Source organism: Nannobrachium achirus, assembly GCF_963921795.1.
Source record: "Nannobrachium achirus genome assembly, chromosome: 19".
Taxonomy (NCBI): Eukaryota; Metazoa; Chordata; class Actinopteri; order Myctophiformes; family Myctophidae; genus Nannobrachium; species Nannobrachium achirus.
In genome coordinates, this window is record NC_137826.1 from 13,313,876 (window position 1) to 13,331,315 (window position 17,440).

Below are 17,440 nucleotides of genomic sequence, written 5' to 3' on the forward strand. Positions count from 1 at the left end.
GGAAGTCCGTCCTCTATTTTGGCCCAGCTTACTGTCTGAACTCCGCGGCTTACAGATGGAGAACTTATTGATCAATTGAAAAAGTTTCAACGGATTTGAGAAGCTGATGGAATACGCGAACACACGAGCAGTGTCCGATCACGCACGATGGGAACTGGACGAGCGCCCACGTTAACAGGTAGGACTCGGAGAAGCCGGCAGTGAAAGACATAGAGAAATTAACGGGCTTTACGGCCGTAAACTACGAATGAGTTGGGGACCGTAGTTTTAGACTTGGTTTTCTGTCAAATAAGTTGTTTATTTTTCAACTACTTTAAGATAAACTGCAGTGGATTTTGGGAAAGAGTTAGTGATTACAAAATAGAAAGGAAAAACACACTGTGGCACTTGAAGCCTCTAAGCAACCAGAATAAAGAGCATGTTTGTTTTCATCGTGGCCATGGTCATGGTGTGTGTGTGTGTGTGTGTGTGTGTGTGTGTGTGTGTGTGTGTGTGTGTGTGTGTGTGTGTGTGTGTGTGTGTGTGTGTGTGTGTGCGTGCGTGCGTGCGTGCGTGCGTGCGTGCGTGCGTGCGTGCGTGCGTGCGTGTGTTAATACCTCGTGCCAGCTACTGCACCGTCATTCTTCCCCAGGGGCTCGTCAAGCTCTACCCCACACCACTCACCCTTGGCAAAGTCCGTCTCTCCAATATAGCGGACCGCTCCCATTTTGGTGCCCCCAACCTGACAACACACAGGAAGGAGACTCATTACTCATATAAATGTAACGGTGATGCTTATAGGTATTATCTTTCTTTTCAAATCTTTTTATTCAATTTTCAAATGAGCAAAGCCCAGAGGCGGGTAAACAATCTCAAAAAGATGGATACATCACATGTAGAAAAACAGAGTACATTATTATGAGAGTGAATAAAACCCATCCCCTATCCTCCCTCCCCCCACCCTCAATCCCCAGGACGGTTGAACTGTCTATAGGTATTATCATTAGAGCTGTCACGATATGACATTTTACAAAGTTGTACATGGTAGATATGACACATAACCTAAATATACAAAGAAATTACTGACATATTTGACAACTTACTACTTAAAAAATAACTTTGATAGTGGAAATAGCCGATCTACAAGCTCACAACGCGTCGCATCGCGACGCGTTGTGAGCTTGTAGATCTGCTATTTCCACCATTTTTGACCTTTTTAAAAAAATATGAACATTTTTCAACATGGAAACGATTATGACGATTATGAAAAATAATCACGATTATGTAAAAAAATCACGATTAGACGATTATGTAATAATTGTGACAGCCCTAATTATCATTGTAAACCTTGTTTTCATGTCGCTACTGTTTGACACGCAGCCCAACCAGTAGAAGAAATCACAGATTGAGGCTTTAACTTTTTTCATATTTTTCTGAGACCATTCTTTCATCTGGAAGATGCTTCTGATCACGTATTCATTCATTCGATAGCTTGACCACTAAAAATACTTTATATATATCTAATTGCCACTGGGCGGCAGTGGCTCAGGGGTAGAGTTGCCATCTTAGAGCACGAAGGAAGGGTTCCCAGTTCGATCCCGGGCTCCCCCAGAGTTAGTGTCGAAGAGTCCTTGAGTAAAACTCTGAAGCCCTAGTTGCTCCCGGTGAGCAGGTTGGTGCCTTGCATGATTATGTACTGCTTCTATCAATCAATCAATCAATCAATCAATCAATCAATCAATCAATCAATCAATCAATCAATCAATCAGTATGTCTGTCTCTCTGTCTTTAAAATCACTGTCTAAACATCTAACAATGGCAAAATAAATAGAATACATCAGCAGTGAGGTGGTAACTTAAGCTCACCCTGTACTGAAACCAAAGACGAGTTCTGTACCACAATATAGCTATCAAAGGCTTCACCATTAAAGGCATATGCCAGACATCATTATTTCTCAAATATGCATTCCTGTTCTACTTGTGCATATTGTAAGCATGGTGGCACTCCACAAAAACATCCGATACTTTAGCAACAAGTTTAGATTTTAGAACCAGTGAAAGAAATGTCTTTCTTGTCTTTATAGAGCAGAAATGCTAATTACATTTTAATAGAAATCTCACACGTTATTAACAGAGAACATTTGCAACAATAGGGCAACTTCTCACATATACCAGTAGAGAGCAGACTCTTGTCTCTGTGTTGCAAAGACAGAAAGGGCCTTGAATATGAGATCTCTCTGTGCAAAGTAAAAATGCTCCACTACAAGTACATAAGGGAAGATAGCTGATCTAAATGCCGATCTACCAGCTCACAGAGCATTGCATCACAATGCGTTTGTGAGCTTTTAGATCAGCTATTTTCACATTTAAAAAAATATATATATGTTTGTGTTTGTCTTTCATGACATGCCCAAAAAATGATGAAAGTTCTCTTAAAGTACACTGATATAAGTATACTGAAAATGTCAGGATGTCAAACTATATTCCGCTTTTGGTTATAAAAACAGAACATGAAATACAGGTACAGAAATGCATCATCTTTTAGAATAAAGCTCCTTTGGGTATTCAAATCATGACTTTTCAATGTCAAACATATTGATGACCTAACCCCAAAAAGTTTCTGATAGCATCTTTAAAAATGTCCAATATTTAGTAATTGGTTTGATCCCATTACGTGCAACCCAGCTAAACTGCGGCAAGACTCTGACCTGTTCATAACCGAAACCTGAACTGAAAACCAGCTGAGAATATTGTGAAGCTATTTAACACTAAACCCAGTTGGGCGGGTGGTTCACAGTGGGCCGCACCCAGCGTGACAGCAGTGATTATAGCTTTCAGAGCACCAGTGTTCCTTTAAGACAGCTAGACAGCATGACCCTCCTTTTGGCTGGTGTTTTAGAAAATCCCGAATTCCGGGTTGAACTCTGAAAGCCGAAAGTATTGCAAGAACAAATTTTCCACCTCAGTTGCTGGCTTATGGATTTGGGTTCAGGGAAAGGCTACCATCTTTATTAATGAGACACGGTGTGAAAGAGTGAGTCAGTGAGACGTATCACGCGCAACCTGCATTTCAGGCAGGCAATCACAGCAGGCAGGGAGTCGAATGCCTCTACTCAGACTCAGAATATACAGTACTAGTACTAGTGTCCGCCTCAGCAACAACAACAACAATCCTACAATGACAGGGGCCTAATCAATGAACACAAACCATGGTACCCGTCATAGCTGTACCAGTTCAGCCACGTGTCAGACCAAACACGGCACACCCACATGTGGATGAAAGAACAACAAACAAACAATACGAGCAGTTGAGTGAGCCCTCCAACAGAGGAGCCATAGAACATTATGAAGAATAAAGAGGTCAAATAAGACAAGCATAACGATGGCCAAAACGCAAAACCTTCCATCTGAAAAAATCACTTTGTTGGGAAAATGAAAAAGAAAATGTGTGTTCAACACCAAAACCTCCTATCTACTATTTCTAGATAAAAACCTCCTAGTTTGTTGACAACAAGCAGATAGGAGGTTTTTACCCAGAACAATGTTTTTGTTAAATAACACTTTTTACAGCACTTAATTGAGATCAAGACATTCTACAGGTCTGTTTTACAAGTATATACCATTAACATTTTTTTTTTATCAAAAGTTTCACCACCTGACACCAATCATTAGCAATCAACAAGGCAATGCAGATAGGAGGTTTTGAGCTTCATCATTTTCTGTTCTAGTCACATGACATTTTTGGCAAAGTGAGGAGCAGAAGGATCTTGCAGAAAGACTGACCATGTGCAGCATAGCCTGTTGTCCTCATTTCAAGTGAAATCCAAAAATCATCATTTGCAGATAGGAGGTTTTGCTTTTTTGGCCATCGATGAATGGTTATGGTAGCAAAATAATTGGGAGAAAAGATGAACCCCGGTGAAAGCAAGATTTCATCTTCATCCTTTGGATTTTATGGTGCCCTCCGGTCATTACATTGAAATGTTAGCTAAGAATAGATAGCACTAAATTGGCTCAAAGATCACAAGGTGTTGATGTGAAAATGTGTTTTTCACACTACGGCTTTCTCTGTTTTGAGAAAACATCTCTTTGCTTAATTAGTAACATTTGCTTTGGGTAAGTCTGTGACATCTACTGAATCAAGTCACATCAAATCAAATTGCAGTCAAGATGTGAGTGACCTTCATATTTGATTAAATACATTTACAGTATAAAGAGACTGTGGCAGGCCACACTTATTAAGGATGGTGACAAATTGGTTGGAGGTTTTGCCAAAGTAAACTTCACCCCTGACTTGACATGTCCCTTTGAATCCTTCCACTGACTGAGGTTCAGAGACAGATTCTGAGCTTCATTGATTATAGAAGACGTCTAGTGACAACGAATCAACATTTTATAGAGGATTAGGCTTGAATCACAGGAGAAACAAAGGAGAACCCAGCAGCAAAGAACATAGAGGGCAGTAGCACAGAGTGGTAGCAGTCTCACCCCCCCTGCTTCACCCCCCTGATGGGATTCAGACTCGCTTTCGGCATCATCCCTTCAGACGCGCTGGGATGCTTTCGGCGTCTATCTATGGAAGCGGAGGGAGAGTCTTAGTGCGCATGGGCCGACACATGTTTACTCTAATATGTGTCTACCGTTAGTGGGAATCGAACGCAGGCCTTAGTGATCATAGCCATGCTACCCTACCGACTGAGCTAGCGAGGGGCTGACAAAACCCCCTATGTTTTTATCTTTGACAACGTGGATACTAACGCAACGTGGACACTGCCGCAGTACTGTCCCTTTTGAGCCGCATTCGGACGCAGAAGCAGTCCCCTGGTAAAAATGTACTATTCTGTCCATAACGGCACATAACTCGGTAACGCGGCTGAGTCGGCTCATTCGCCGTTCGCACCGGTCGTCATGGCGACTCGCTCGCTACCGCTTGCTCGGCGGTGACTCCCGGGGCTCATCGGCGGCTGAGACAGCGTGGCTCCGTCGTGGATAGTGGTTTCAAATCCCACTAGGGGAATGACTTTTCTTTTTCTTAGACCACTGGGCATACCCGAAGCGTCCCCTACTTGAGGCAGTAGGCATAGCATTGGCGTCCCCCACTTGAAGCAGTAGGGTACTTGACAGGGTGTCAGGTATCTGACACCTTGGGGGTGAGAATGCGTTAGTGTGAGTGTAACGTCAAGTCATATTTGATCTCTTATGACAATAATAACAGCATTTCAACTGTTCATAAGCCAGATTACAGGGAAGCACACACTGGCCGCGGGCGGCTGCGCAGCGTTGCGTTGCAGTATCGACGCGCGTGAAGTGCCGCGTGGTAACACCAACTGGACGCGGCGCATCCATTTCCCCTGGTGGGTGCGTACCAGCGCCTAGAAATAGAACAGCAGCGTATGGCGTGGCGGGCGAGGCAGCAGACCTGACATGGTTTGAACTAGCATGCCACATTTGGGCCAGAGTGTAATGAATGCTTTGGCTCAGGTAATGTTCAATGCCTTGCCAATGCCGTGATCAAAAGCAGATATCAATTTAGGCTTCACTTTTCTTTTTCTAAGATAAGCCTTAATGTTTTCAGGGGAAAATGCTAGCCCGGAAATTATGGGTGGGGCATGGGTCCAAATACAAACCACTCCAGCATGATAGATTATCCTGGAGATGCTTGGAAATAGATGGATTACACTGATCAATATGCCAGGGCTGTCCTCTCCTCTCGTAAGTGCTGAAAGTAATCCAGTGTGACTTACATTATTGGCCAGTGGGAGAGCTCCTATATAGCACTACCCAACAGTAAGTGGAAAGCAACATGACCCCATTGACCCATGCCCAATAACTGTTTGCAAACAGTACATTAAAATGCTATGGTTTAGTAAGAAACCAGCAGCTAAATAATCAAAACATTTTCAAAATACCGGTAGCTGATGAACAAGTGATGCATATATATATATATACGGTATATATATATATATATATATATATATATATATATATATATATATATATATATAGTTAGTTACTGTAAAAAGATCAGGACATTCAGGTTTACTTGGAACAATGTCAAAACTACAATAAAGATGGCAGCACATCCAACCACTGTGGTTATACTGTATTAACATACTCTACCATACGGATTGGTTAACATTTTATTCATTAAAGGTGTATTCAGTGATAATGAAAGTGGCCGGGGGTCATCTTGTCCCTTACTGGCCTTACAGCGTGGAAACTGGAAATGTTTAGTTTTTTATAGATTTTTTACACCATTATAATGTTCTCGTTTTGATCATTAGACCCAATCACTGAATATCGGTAGGCCTACCTGTACGTCTCCAGCTTCAGGATATGTATGATACTGATTTACTACGAGACTGTGGCATTTTATGAGTTCAGTAGTTTACAATCTAGGCATTTAGCAGACGTTCTTAATTCAGAGCGACTGTGGTTCTCAAAACTTTTATTTTGACCATCATAACTAAACATCATAACATAACTACGGCCATACTCTACCCTGATTGGTCGAGGACTGGCTGGCCACCTCTGAAAACCAAATCTAGCTATGCTCATAACACGGGCCATGGTGGAAGTCCCCTTATGGTCAGCACACATTCTAATGAGGAGAATAAATGGAAATTGTACCAATTATATATTTATTTGAATGAAATACAATCACTGAATATACCTTTAAATTGTAGCTTTAATTGGGGTTTCAAGATGACTTTAGAATAGATAGTGGCATTACTATCATGTTACAGTTAGAAGGTTTTTGTCCCAATCTCACCATCATCTTTTTTTTTTACTCTTCAAGTACACAGCCTACTTACATTGCATGTATGTATCTATATAATAAATAGTAAAGTAGACAAATAGTCTAAAAGCTCTTCCCCAATATTCTGTGCTGCTCCTTAAGGTTGCTTTGCCTGTGTGCTGTATGTAAACAAGCCTGTTTTGTGTCCCTTGAAAGTTTAAGGTGCTGGATGAACAACTTTAAAATACATGCTTTGCTGCATTCAAGGAGCTTGCATTGTTGTTATTTCTTAATTGTCTTGGGCCAATTTGGAAGCCCTACCCCGACGGTTTGTTGTGGTTAATTATTATTAGAGACAGACTTCACTAGAAGGAAGGCCACCATGGGGTCACCAAAATCAATAGGATCCATCCTGCAATTAGGTTTTGAGAGATTTGGGTTAAGGGTGGGCGCTAGCTCATCCCTTCCTCCTCGAGCATGCAGGAGCACAGCACACTCCAGCCAGTAGTTTCACTGGCACATACATTATACTGTACAACCGATGCAAAAAATTAAATTAAATAAATCCCCAAAAGGTGAAAAAGCAACAACATTTGACCCATCATTGACGTTAAGGACATGGAACTCACCAAGACGCGGTCTCCGATGCGAAGGTCCTTATCCCCGCCTTTCTTAACCGAACCGCTGTCGGACATGTTGGACCCGGACTCGTTTCCTGTCTTCATCCCGGTGTTGAGCAGCCCCTCTCGGAGAGGCATCACCACCCGCTGGCCGGCCGACGCGCTGCCGTTGCCATGCTGGCTCTGGTTCTGGCCCATCTGCGAGTCAACGGACTGGCTGTCACTCCCCTCGCCCATCATCTGCCGGGCGAGCTTGGAGGGGCGCGTGAAGATGCCCTGGAGGGGCTGGCACTCAAAGTAGCGCACTCCGCCCACCGAGCCATCGTTCTTGCCAACTAGGTCATTCAATACGACGCCCGCCCACTGTCCCGGAGCGAACTGGGTCTCGCCCAGGTAGGCGATGACTCCTGGTTTGACGCCGTTCACCCAGACGTTTTCGCCCACCGTGTAGTCCCCCAGAACGTCGTCCCCCACTTCAGAGAGCTTCGTTGGCGTGGGGGCCTTCAGCGGACAGTCTGGGGAGACAGACAACAACACAAGATGCATATCGTCACTGTCGGGTAGAAACCTCGTATCTCCAAGTTTAAAATTTGTAATTTCTTTCGCTTCATCATAAGGCCATCGCACAAAAGTAGTGAAAACAGCTGATCTACAAGCACACAACGCCTCGCACCGCGAGGCGTTGTGTGCTTGTAGATCGGCTGTTTTCACTAGTTTAAATCATTTTAAAAATGATGAATACAAAACAAACGGTTTTGGACATACAAGGTTTCCACCCGACAAAGACAATATGGTTTACGATACTGAACAGTAAGGAACTGCAACTTGAGTGCCTAAAATGAAAGGAACACGAAAGTTGAATAATAACACTGGTGGAGAAACAGGATTAAAGTGTCACCCTCTAATACAGGTTCAATAGCCACAATGTCATAATAGCAGTGCACTTAAGCATATGTACTGTATAAAACAAAACAAAAAAACAACAACTAAAAAACAAACTGATGAAAACTAGTTTCACATTCAAAAGGAATTTGGTTAAACCACACCTGTGTAAAACATCCTAATCCCAAGTGTTGCCGAATCTCCCTGAAAACGATCCACCCGGCTTCACCACGTCACGGTACGCACACCCAGTACAACAGTGTTGTTTTTGCAACAGCACGTTTTTTGTGAGATTAGGCATTTCTCTCATTCCTAAATGGGTCAGAGACAGAGAGCCGGAGCCTCTGATGTGCCATGATTAACCCTGTAAAACCTGATGGATACTACTTGCATGCTGGTGGTGTCCTGTGGAAAAAGAGAACAAAAAACAAACAAACTAAAAAAGCAGATCCACATGCGCTGCGATGCCTTGTGACCTTGTAGATCGACTATTTCCGAGTAAAGCAATGTTCTATTTTCTATTGTATTACATGCGTATGAATGAGTATGAATGAGTACCGTTGTTTCCTGTTGATATTGGCACATTTCACCCAGGTTTTTTCATCTCACTCACGTCACTTTGTCTGCTGACCTCACTCAGCATCCAATCAAACAGAAAATAAATAAAAATAAAACAATTCACAGGAGGCAAGCAGTGATCACCCCATGATGTGCACTGCAATGTAGTTTCAAATGCACTACATTGCAGGCGCTTTTTGAGAGTGAAAAAATAACACGTGTGACATGTGTGATCTGGGCAGCTTGCCCCAGGAAATATGCCAAGCTCAATATGGAACAACGGTATGTATGAGCTATATGAATTAGTATGAATCCATGCTGTTTTAGATGCACGGGACGTTGCCTTGATCGGCTGGATCTCAGGACTGCAGCGTGTAAACGGAGTAGGGCCACCAACAGCAGTCAGTCTGCTGCACTGTGTGTGTGTCTGTGTGCATGTGGCCGTGCGTGCATGTGTGTGTAAACATGTGTGTACAAACATAGCTGGTGCCACTGTGACACCCTGAGAATTAGGCCTTGGGGCCCCAATGTCTGCACTCTATGCCCCAATTGCTCCCATATGTTGTTATGTCAGACTCGTTGGCATAAATGCAACTGCACAAGGTCTTTAGCTTGAGAATACTGATTTTATGTGTTCAGGTATACTGTCTCCGGTGCATATTTGGGAATGGCATGCTGGTCATTTCCTGTTGATGATGTTTTGAATAAACAACCATGCTTCAAACAAGCGTGCAACTAGGCCCTAAAGGCCTGTGTTTTATAGCAATGGGGATACATTTACAAGCTTTAAGCTCACGCTATTTTAGTTTTTACCAAGTCCTGTGGCAGAGCAATGCTGCTGAGTTTTACCATGAACAGACCACGTATTTGACTAACACTTGATACATGCTTCAAAGAGTTTTTAAATGCTTCTATGACTTCCTTCAATTAACATAGGATGTGGTATAACCCGGCCTTAACTCAAAGTAAATAATTCCAATTGAGTCGTATATAGAGTACTTTGTTATATGATGAATAGCAAAAATAATCTCACAATGCGGCAAAGCTTTGTGAGCTTTTAGATCGGCTATTTTACGCTTTTTAAAGATTTTAGACATTTTCACCTGTGATGACATACCCAAAATAGGGACGCAAGGTTGACTGCGGTTAAAGATGCATTGAGTGATACGCTGCCCTACTGAAGAAAAAAACGACCAAACACTATACAGCAACTAACAACTCAAACAATTGTGCAGGCTGTTTCAGCTTTGTTATAAGTCATTTAAATGTATCCATCAATGAAATTGGTGATTACCTTTTGCACAGATGGCTGTATAATGTATAACCATAATTCCATGGAAGTGCTTTTAGAATCTACTTCTGCTGGAGAATCCTGTATGGGCGAGGATGAGCAGCTTTGTGAGCAAGGGAGGTGCCAAGCATTTCAACAAATCTGGCAACAGCTCAGGAAGAGGAACCCGGTGAGCCTGTAGATCTGCTATTGTCACATGATGGTGTCAATAACAAATGATTTTCAAGCATCACATTGTTAGCTTTCGTGTGACGGAGCATATTAGAGATCGGTTTACGATAACAGGAAGGGGAAACAACAACATGAACAGCTAGAGGTTGTTGCAGCATAATGGCATCACTGAAACCTTCATATGACTAGGGATGGGACGATATGAACATTTCATATCACGATTATTGTGACAAAAGAAATTGCGATTTACGATATTATCGCGATAATCAAAATCCATTATCCTGGGGCAGAACATTTGCCAAAAAAATAGCAGATCTACAAGCTCACAACGCGTCGCAACACGTTGTCAGCTTGTAGATCGGCTATTTTGATAGAGAGTGAAAAAAGGACTGTATCAAGTACGTATAATTATTATAAGTACCTTTTACCAATTATAGAGGGTTTAAAAATGGTACCGGATATGCAGCTCGGCAAATAAAAGGTGAATTGATCCCAGTGCATGGCGGAGGACGATATCACGATAAATTGAATCTCCACGATACGATATACACGATATACGATAATATCGCTTATCGTCCCATCCCTACATATGACAGGTTGTTTTCAGGCCTTGTCACTGTCAAAATATCGCATGACAATATACAGCTATAAAAGTGTACTAGTTGCTTCTTGGTTTGTCTTATCTAATTAGATTTTTCTGGATTTAGTTGTACTATACATTTTAAGTAGTATTCCAGCTTCTGCTTGCCTACTGTATTTTGCATGTATTTATTCGTTTTCATCTTTGCTCATATAAATAGAAATAGTGGATGCGTACAAGTGTTGTGCTCGTGTACAACTATGCATTTGGGTGTTTGACAACGCTGAGGAAGACTGCCATGGAATTCTGGATCAATCAGTAATCGATGAGGCAAATAGGAGATCAGACAATATTCTAGGTGGTGATGGTTATGCTTTATGTACACGATATCATGATTCATGGGGAGAAGTACAATAACACTCATGTCAGTGGTACAGCAGTTCTGCCAAGAGAACAGGGCAGAGACCATAGTTATACTGTAACAGCTAACCGTATAAATATAATCTAGCTGATCCTAGCTGCTTCAAGGACAGGCTGTACCATAACAAGATAGGCTGTAACATAAACAATAGCTATCAGGCCTGGTGGAGACATCTAGGCTCTTACAAGCTACCGAGTATCATAATGTATTATAGAAGTATTATAAGTGATGGTAAATATAAAGGTTAGACATAAGCACCCATATAATCTCTCCCTCAATCTAGGTTGAAACGCGTCCGTCGCTCTGTCTGGCTGAAAGGACATTAATTGAGTGCCGTCAGTTTTTTCTTCTTCTCAAGTTTGCAGATTTGACACTCAATGACAGCATACTGTATCCGACACTGCTGGCGTAAGGAGTACATTCTGAACCACCAATAGAAAAAAAAAAAAAAAAAAGCGCATGCACTGGCTAAAAACTTGAGCTAACCCAATGCACAGTGCATGGTTGCTGGGGCAACAGAGGAGCAGTGGTAAAAGGATCCTTGGCAAGAGGAAGAGGGCTGAGAACACAGCCCTCACTTTCACTATTGTGTGCTAGCCACCTCCCACCGTCCTCTGAATTCCACTATTCACCAGTTCTGCACAATGACTCCTCCACAGCTCTGCACGGCTTCCTCTCTCCCCGTCCCCCCGTCCAGCCTCGTTACTCCAGTTTTACACCCCCCGCCCCCACCCCCACCCCTCTTGTATGTATGCTTTTCTGATCATTTCTGTGTCTCTCCTTTGCCATGACATTGTGCATCTCCTTCCCTGTCTTTTCAAATGTGTGTGTGTGTGTGTGTGTGTGTGTGTGTGTGTGCGTGCGTGCGTGCGTGCGTGCGTGCGTGCGTGCGTGCGTGCGTGTGTGGCGCATGCATGCGTGTGAAATGCGCACGTGCGTGTGTATGTGGCTAACACTGGTGCCTGTACATGGCTGGCACTTGAACTGTCACCAGTACAGAGGGGAAATAACAGACCTAAAATGGACTTCATTTGTATAGCAACTTTCTAGTCTATTCAATGTGCCTTACAATGCAATTCACCAAAAAAAAGGACCCCAATTGAAACAAGCCCAAAAGCTTTTCTTGAGGTGATTATCCTTTTAGTTGACCTTGTACCAGTGAACTGTACTGTCATTAAACTGTACCTTTTCCTATGCAAACGTCTAATAGTCTTCAATCAATCAAACCACCAGTCTACTGTCCTATCCAATAAAGGCATAAAAGCCCAAAAACAAATCTTAAAAAAGAAAATTGGTTCATAAGATGCAATATCTATGTGAAGCTACTCACCACTTAAACTCAATATACTTTGTTGACCGGCAATCAGCGGTCTGTACAATTCATTGGCCACTCCCACTCCATTCCATCTGCACATAATATGTTTGTCAAATGTTCACCTAAGACATGCCCAGAATAGGGATATTAGGGTTCAATTGGACTTTTTGTTTTATTTGTATTATTTCATAATGTTTTTGTTTTGCTGTCTTAATTTTGGTGTCTTGATGTCTTAAAGCTTAATGCTTTTGTAAAGCACTTTGAATGGCCTTGTTGTGCTACAAATAAACTCCCCTTGCCTAAGGGTTGAGATCTAATGGATATTTATCAGTTCAAAATAAAAAAAAAGGTCTATGGAAACAAATTGGGCATTTCAATGCAAAAGATTGGAGTACAACATTCTAGTAGTTCTAGTTGTCAGCGATAAGACTGGGGAATTATTTCACTCTTTCATACTTTACATACTTACCTGGCTGCAGCTATGTCAGTTATCACTAGATCCTACGTGACTTAGTAAAAACTATTTTCTGAGTTACCTCTTCAAGTCTGATTCTTAAGCATTGGCATGTCTATGCTATTTTCCTCCTGGTTTCAACCGGTTTAACCAAGGCTGTGGCAGATAATATTCCGTGGGTAAACATTGTTCAATGTTGTTATATTTAGAGAAGATAAGGAAGCAAGACTGATAAATCAGTGCTATAATTATTATTACGGATACAAGGTAGCTTAGCCACGACAAAGAGGGCTGACCCGTTTTAAAACTGGTTAGGGGTTTTCAGTGAGGAACAGTCAGTCACTGTTTAGCTATAGTCGGGGATCCACATGCCCAAAAGCTCAAGGAATAGGGTTGAACCTGTGATGTTCTGCTGCACTTTTTATTTCTGTTTTATCTATTCGTTTGGTCATTAAGGTCCACAGAATGAGAGGCCTGCTCTGCCGGAAACATCGCGAAAAAAAGTTATGGCCATTTGTATATTCACTGTCCCATTGACTCCACTAGAAATATAAAAAAAGAAATTAAAAATCTGCTTTAAGTAGCATGTGAGGGGTCGAACTAGGGGTTCTTCATCATTCTGAATCCATTGCAAGCATTTGTTTTGCATGAAAAACATTCCTTGGGCAAAATATTGGCCCCCAAGAACTGTGAAAAGTGATGAGTCATCACTTTTTTTCCCCACTTTTCACAGTTTTGGGTGGCCAAAATTTTGCCCAAGGAATGTTTTTCATGCAAAACAAATGCTTGCAATGGATTCAGAATGATAAAGAACCCCTAATTTTACCCCTCACATGCTATTTTAAGCAGATTTATTTCCTTATTTTTAATATTTCTAGTGGAGTCAATGGGACAGTGACTATACAAATGGCCATAACTTTTTTTCGCGATGTTTCCGGCAGAGCAGGCCTCTCATACTGTGGACCTTAATGACAAAACTAATAGATAAAACAGAAATAAAAGGTGCGGCAGAACATCACAGGTCCTCTCCCATTTTGAGGGACTGGATCCCCGGCTACTAGTGTGGCTTAGGGATGTCTTTGCAACAAAAAAGAAAAACTTCACCTCCACAGCATGGAAGTCTCTATTTTTATAACTAGGAAAGACTGCGGCAATTTCTCCATACCCTCACAATACACAGTGCCTGTCACCGTCTTTCACATGAACATGAAATGTCATGTTTGTTAGTATCTGAAAACCTCTAAGCCCCTCATGTACACAGAATGAGTGTGTAACAGCATAATGTATGTTTATAAAGCCCTGGCCTAGTATATCATTATGTAGTGTTATATAGTGTTAATTCCAGTCCCAGACAGTAGCAGAGGGGGAAGGGCCGGCCCTGTTCTGAAAACCCTTGTCTCTTCCTTGTGTCTAATGACATTTGAGTTCCACCATAAGAACTTGTGACTGTTATGCTTCACAGTTGGAATGAGGCTCTCTGTGATGTGATTATGTCACTCATGACACAGGGCACTTTACACAGCTAACTGAATGGTCTTTTAAGAGAAGTGAGCTTTCAACACAGTTGCCCTTTAAACACTTTCAACCTGTTGTCCCTATTTTGGGCAGGTCAGCAAGAAAATCAACATTTTTCAAGATCACCTAAACATTTCTAACATTTTCAAAATATTTTACAATGTCTTCAAGTGTTTTTTTTTTGTTATTATTATTATTTATTTATTTTTCAAAATGTGATGCATGCTATTGGGTAATTTGAGATTTTTGGGTTGGCTATTAAAAAATAGCAGATTTACAAGCTCATAGCGCATCCCTTCCGGGCCACGCTGCAAGCTTGTGCATCTGCTATTTTTTAACATTCTTGCGAAATCTGTGAAAACAACTCATTATAGAAAGCATTTGTCGAATGGGCCACAGGTCTTAATGGGTTAATAGGACTTACTAAACCACACTACCAGATCAGGTGATGGAGGTAGAAAGCTACAGTCAGTGGTGTGTTCTAGATTTTTCCGGAGGGATAGGATAATCTACTGTACCTGCGTGTGATAAAGTTTTTGTTTGGTAACTAAAGCGAAAAAACACTACATGAGATAAAACATTCAGTACTATATCAACAAGTGGAGAAATTCATAGCTGATAGAAATTATCCCCTTTCTGAACATGTTTCCACTAACCCCAACTCTAATGTTGATCACATATCGTCGTTGTCGGGTGAAAATCTTGTATGTCCAAAACCGTTCGTTTTGTATTTATCATTTAAAAAAAGATTTATACTAGTGAAAACAGCCATAGATCTGCTGTTTTCACTACTTTTGTGCGACGCCCTTGTATGATGAGGCAGGGCTTTGCTTTGCAAAAGAACGTACAAATTTGAAACTTGGAGATACGAGGTTTCCACCCGACAACGACGATATACTAGCCTAGATACCTATATTAATAAAGATTTATACTAGTAAGACGAGGGTGACAAGTGTAAGTAACTAGTAAGACGAGGGTGACAAGTGACCTCACACTAAAGGGCGAGGTTGCGCCATGTCTTGGCCATCTGGCCATGGCCAATGATGTATATCGGACCATTTACCCATATATGGAGACCCCTGGTACCCATCCTTGTACTGTATATGGAGATATGTTGTGAGAGCCCAAACAGGCTTAGTCAGTTATTCGTTATGTGAAAGTCCTATGATGTCTATGACATCTGACATCATACCCTTTTATGCCCATACATGGAGATCCCTATCTGTAGAACCAGCCAAACAGATATGGGCTGTTTTGGCCATCTGTCTTGGCCATATATGGATTCTGTTAGTGTGTTATGTGGCCGATGTGGCCTCCATATATTGGCATTCCCATATGAAGTCCTGTTAGATATGGGCTTAATGATCAGGGCATAAAAGGGATTCTGTTAGTGTGACATCACAGTGAAGCCAGAGCGTGATGTCAGAGCAGCAAACCCATTCTGTTATAGTGGTTCCCCTGACATCACAGTGACATCAGAGCATGATGTCAGAGCGGAAAACCCATAGACCGTAAAAATGTGTACACGTCCGGATGGACGGACAGACGTATACTGACAAGCTGTGACGGTTCTGATAGTAAACTGATTTTAAAAACAACCATATTCAAAACTATTCATTCACTGAATTCTGAAAATGAACACACTTCAACACAATTCAATGTTCATGTCCAGAGCAAACAAGGGTTTCAAGCCAGATTCACAATGACAATCAAATACTAATCCCTTTGCAAGCTGTAGTACATGAATACTCTGCAATGTAATCAATATGAATACTGTAACATTTAGAACAAATTAAGCACAATACTCTGTTATAACAGCTGCTTTTTATGACTGTTACACAGTGTCCCCCTCCTTCCTTCCTGCTCACTAAATTCCTCAGTTAACTCGAACCATGACATAGCCCTGCTCCCTTTGATAAGTACTTCCCATGAAGACTAATCACTATATTGTCCTACCGTATCTTCAAGGGATAGGCTAACAGATGATTGTTTTAATGTGAAGCACATTGAGTTTACTTTGTATACATTGTGCTGTACACAATAATATTCTTGTGTATGCTCTGTTAACTAACTAAATTGTTATTGTTTAGACTCAACAACAATAATATATTTTTGGGGTCTGTGTATTGTTCCATTCCTATAGGCAGGAAGACTAGGTTACTATGAAATATATATGAAAAATCAGCTTGTTGAGGCAGTAAATTCTGAGCAAAACGGTCTTATGAACACATTCTATTAAAGTCAAATAAATAACCACATAATAAAAGTCCACAAATGTTAATGTTCAAAGGCATCTCCACTTAAGAGACAGAAGCATATGTATAAGTCATTTTTCCTTTCCCATAAGTTCAAGAGTGTGTGAGAGAGAGAGAGAGAGAGAGAGAGAGAGAGAGAGAGAGAGAGAGAGAGAGAGAGAGAGAGAGAACTAACTTACTGTCTTTAGTGACAACAGGGCCGGAAGTTCCTCCAGCTGAGGTCCTTCCCACAGGGCTGGAATGTTTTGGCCCCCGGCCAGGGATCTTCAGTCCACTGGACTTGAGCATATTCATTCTATAGGAGTTGGGAGCTGGCCCAGGAGCTGAGAACTTCTCCCCAGCTGTTGAAGGCTTATGGATCAGGCACTAGATGTGGGAATGATGGCTCTCTCCTCCCATGTTTATCTGCAGGGAACGATAATGAGAGAAGAATATAGTAATAAAGCGTGTGGTGCTGCCAGGGACATGCAGAGAAATTTCTAAAAGGGCCTTTGGTGGAAATATCGAAAATAGCAGACCTCACAATGCGTCGCGAGTCGCGACGCGTTGTGAACTTGGAGGTCGGCTATTTTCGATGCGTTATATCACACTAAACTAAGCATAATCAAGTCAATACTGGAGATGTGGCGTAACAGCATGGATGTCTACACAGAGAGAAGG

The 17,440-nt window shown here is 41.7% G+C and overlaps 1 protein-coding gene across 1 annotated transcript in view; it reads right to left on the reverse strand.

Annotated features, from left to right (window-relative positions):
- Positions 1 to 17,074, reverse strand: part of clip2 (CAP-GLY domain containing linker protein 2) — a gene marked incomplete at both ends in the record, with an annotated part of 48,600 nt that extends 31,526 nt beyond the window's left edge. Inside the window, 3 exons of the mRNA XM_080748615.1 lie at positions 597 to 721; positions 7,348 to 7,853; positions 16,960 to 17,074. Coding sequence (XP_080604741.1) covers positions 597 to 721; positions 7,348 to 7,853; positions 16,960 to 17,074 — 746 coding nt within the window. The remainder of the gene's footprint in view (positions 1 to 596; positions 722 to 7,347; positions 7,854 to 16,959) is intronic.
- Positions 17,075 to 17,440: the final 366 nt, after the last annotated feature.